Source organism: Naumovozyma dairenensis, chromosome 2, assembly GCF_000227115.2.
Source record: "Naumovozyma dairenensis CBS 421 chromosome 2, complete genome".
Lineage (NCBI taxonomy): Eukaryota > Fungi > Ascomycota > Saccharomycetes > Saccharomycetales > Saccharomycetaceae > Naumovozyma > Naumovozyma dairenensis.
Window position 1 is genome coordinate 1 of NC_016480.1, and position 3,354 is coordinate 3,354.

A 3,354-nucleotide genomic window follows, 5' to 3' on the forward strand; every position below is an offset into this window, starting at 1 on the left:
TCTGTATATATTNTATTAACATTGATAATACAAATAATATATATATATATATATATATATATATTAATTTTTTTTCTTTTAAATAAAATAATTTTCTCTTTATTCCGTCATTTATCTGTGGAAGAACCACGGGTTATTTAGTTAATTATAGATTTGTAGTAGTTTGAGAAACCTTGTTGGAGGGGGGGAGGGGGATATTTTCTTTCCTCTGAGAAGCACTCGTGGAAGACAGAGAGCCCTTCCTTCGAAATATCCCAATAAATATATATCCCCCCACCACGACGGCCATCGGGTTTTGTTGCAGAGGCTTATGAGTAAAACGCTTCGCCTCTAACAAATTTAACTTCCAATATCTATTAAAGGAAGAACTCGTTGAAGAAAAGAAAGAAATAAGGTATCCTATTTGAAACACTTTTTGAATGGTTCTATATCCATATTAATAATACACTATCATTATCATTACAAGCAAAATTATGACAAACACTAATAATAGCAATAACGACAGTAACAGGGAGGAAAGACCACGATTTTCAATCAATCAAGATGATCTTCTATTAGTCATTATATCAGTGTTTGTACCACCCATTGGTGTTTTGATTAGGAAAGGATTCTTTAGTAAAGAATTCTTATTGAATTTTATATTATTTTTAATTTTATTTTTCCCTGCTACCATTCATGCATTTTATGTGATTTATGAAACAAGTCAAGAAAGAATTAGCGCAACTGCAGATGAAAGCAGAAATACTCCTACAGACGCTACTGCTAGTATTCCATTGGTAACATCTAATGCTAACGGAGTGGTAGTAAATAGCAACAGAGATAAGAAAGGTAATGGTAATTTTGATGTTGATTTAGAGGTAAATCTTAATGAGGGAGGGCATGACAATTATGATGATAACGATGATGTCCGTAGTACAGATGGATTATTGTTACCAAGTTATGACGATATTGTGGAAAGTTCTGGACAAAATGGGAAGTCTAACGATGGTCTTCAGGATAACAAGATTCAATTTAACCAATTACCTTAGGTTTAATTTATGAACATGTTAGGCTTATGTAATTTTGTTTTTTATGTTGATATATTACAAATATTGTGTGTAGACAAAAAAGAATATTTACATAGATTAGCACACACGCATATGGGCGAAATTGATTTCTGTTACTATCTTATGTTCAAACCAGAATATACGGTTATAAGTTTTTACAGTATGCAAAAACGACCAATTAATGAATCATGTATTTAACATCCGCCAGAAAATTATCATCCAAATTACCACTGCCACAGAAATAGTTAAAATGAAAACGACGGAACAAAACACATTAGATAATACAACACACAAGGCAAGGAAAACCATACCTTCAGCTAAAGTTTTCAATCCTTTAATTAAAAATTTTAATTCTGGAGGATCAACCATTATCTTAAACTTGTCATTTCGTAGTTTGTCCACGATTCCATCTATTAAAACCATTTTGTCTTCTATGGCAGGTAAATAATTGAAATGATCATGAATCAATTTAGTTAATTCCGCACTTGAACTATTTTTTTGTATCAATTCAATTGTGTTGATAGCAGCTTTCAATGCGAATGATGAATGTCTTAAAATTCGATATCCAGAATCAATTAAATCATGATTACTATTATTATTGTGGGGTCCTTCTTTTCCATATAACAATATTGTTTGACATTTCAGATTTATCAATTTTTTCAAATTATGATTTAAATATTTTGCAATTGCCACTTTGAATCCTTTATTTATAAGAATTCTCTCCTTCCATGATATTTTATTCCTTACCAATTGTTCATACTGTGAGGCTAATTTTGTAATATCATCAGTAATTGAAATCATATCTTTCTTTAAGGGAATTTCACCAGAAATACCATGCAAACTTTCCAGTACTAACAATTCTTCGAATTTTTCTTTAATTAGGTTAACTATGGGTACTGTCTTTTTATTTGATAAAGAATGATTACTGTGAAATATTATTGTGGTTAGTTGGAAAATAAATGCAGTTTTTGGTGTTATACCTTTAGATATTTCCAAACGGTTAGATAATCTTTCAATTGATTGGAAAGAATATTCCTTTTGAAATGTTTTATTTGTAGATAAGGAATCCAATGATGGAAGAACATTTGCTGTTCCAATCTGAAAAATGTTAACCAATGTGAGAATATAGAGCATTAACAATTGCATTTTTATTATATTATTTTGTTTTATTTTATTTAGTGAGTCTTTATTGTATTAAAATGACGGTTTTTTTGGGATGATTGGTATTTATGGGAAACAATTATTAGCAAATGAACAATTATTTAGTTACTTTTATCTATATATTTACTAGAAAATGGTACCATGGGTAAGATTGGGAGAAGGAAAATTTTTTGCATAATGTGTCGTACGTTTTTGGAATAAAAGTGTTGCTACTACAATTAAATTTTGGAAAAAGCTCGATGGATATACATATATATAATGCATGGGTTATAGAACACAAAATAAACAAGAGATTTTTTGGGCTTTAAAATAAAAAGTAGTCCAAGAAAAAATATATATACTGTTGATCTTACATGGAAGTTCTCTTCAGAACAACTACCGATGCACATTAAAAAAACTGTCAAAGAAGACACCAATTCTTATTAAACTTAATCTTTACAGACTTGTTGCATATTATGTAAAAAAAATGACACATTCTCAGAAGCTTACGTGATTAAAAGAAGTCAATCGTGGAGTAATCTAAAGTGTATTTACATGAGGGGGATATCATTTGTTTATGTTGTAGTAATTAGCATGTGAATGAGTGGGTGACATATATTATGTGATAAAGACTCAAGATTTAACCGCCATAGGCAACTTTTTAATATGTGACATACAAGGTATGAGACGCCTTGATATGATAATGTGAAGTTCCGTGGAACTTGCCCAAGGATATTCCGAGTAATACGCCAAAACGCCAGGTTGTTTTTTTGCATGTGATATATATATTATATTATATTATATTATATTATATGTCTATCTTGGGAATGGAACCCGATATTGCTCAACAAAAGTGTATGGTGCTATTTATAATTATCACATGTACAATATTCGGAGTATTATTTTACATATTAACAACGGAACCATTTCCCCGGATTCTCGCACCCATGCACCCACACACACACACACACACACACTACGCAAACTGACGAAAAGGCGCATGCACACGCGGGCGAAATGTATTAGCCGCCCATGTGCGGATATAAACCAAAATAGTACCTACATACGTAAGGTACGTTGTCATCGTTGCGATAAACTACTATAGCAGATATAGAGGTTTACGTATAACAGCAACAGCATCATATGTATTTTCTCAACAATATTATCA

At 31.0% G+C, this 3,354-nt stretch overlaps 2 protein-coding genes across 2 annotated transcripts; one reads left to right on the forward strand and one right to left on the reverse strand.

Moving 5' to 3' along the window:
- Nucleotides 1-473: 473 nt before the first annotated feature.
- Nucleotides 474-1,028, forward strand: SNA3 (Sna3p; the record flags this gene model as incomplete). The annotated part of the gene is made up of 1 exon (XM_003668239.1): nt 474-1,028. One exon carries the CDS (start codon nt 474-476, stop codon nt 1,026-1,028), a length of 555 nt encoding a protein of 184 aa, XP_003668287.1.
- Nucleotides 1,029-1,232: 204 nt separating this feature from the next.
- NDAI0B00110 (uncharacterized protein) lies at nt 1,233-2,192 on the reverse strand (the record flags this gene model as incomplete). The annotated part of the gene is made up of 1 exon (XM_003668240.1): nt 1,233-2,192. One exon carries the CDS (start codon nt 2,190-2,192, stop codon nt 1,233-1,235), a length of 960 nt encoding a protein of 319 aa, XP_003668288.1.
- Nucleotides 2,193-3,354: the final 1,162 nt, after the last annotated feature.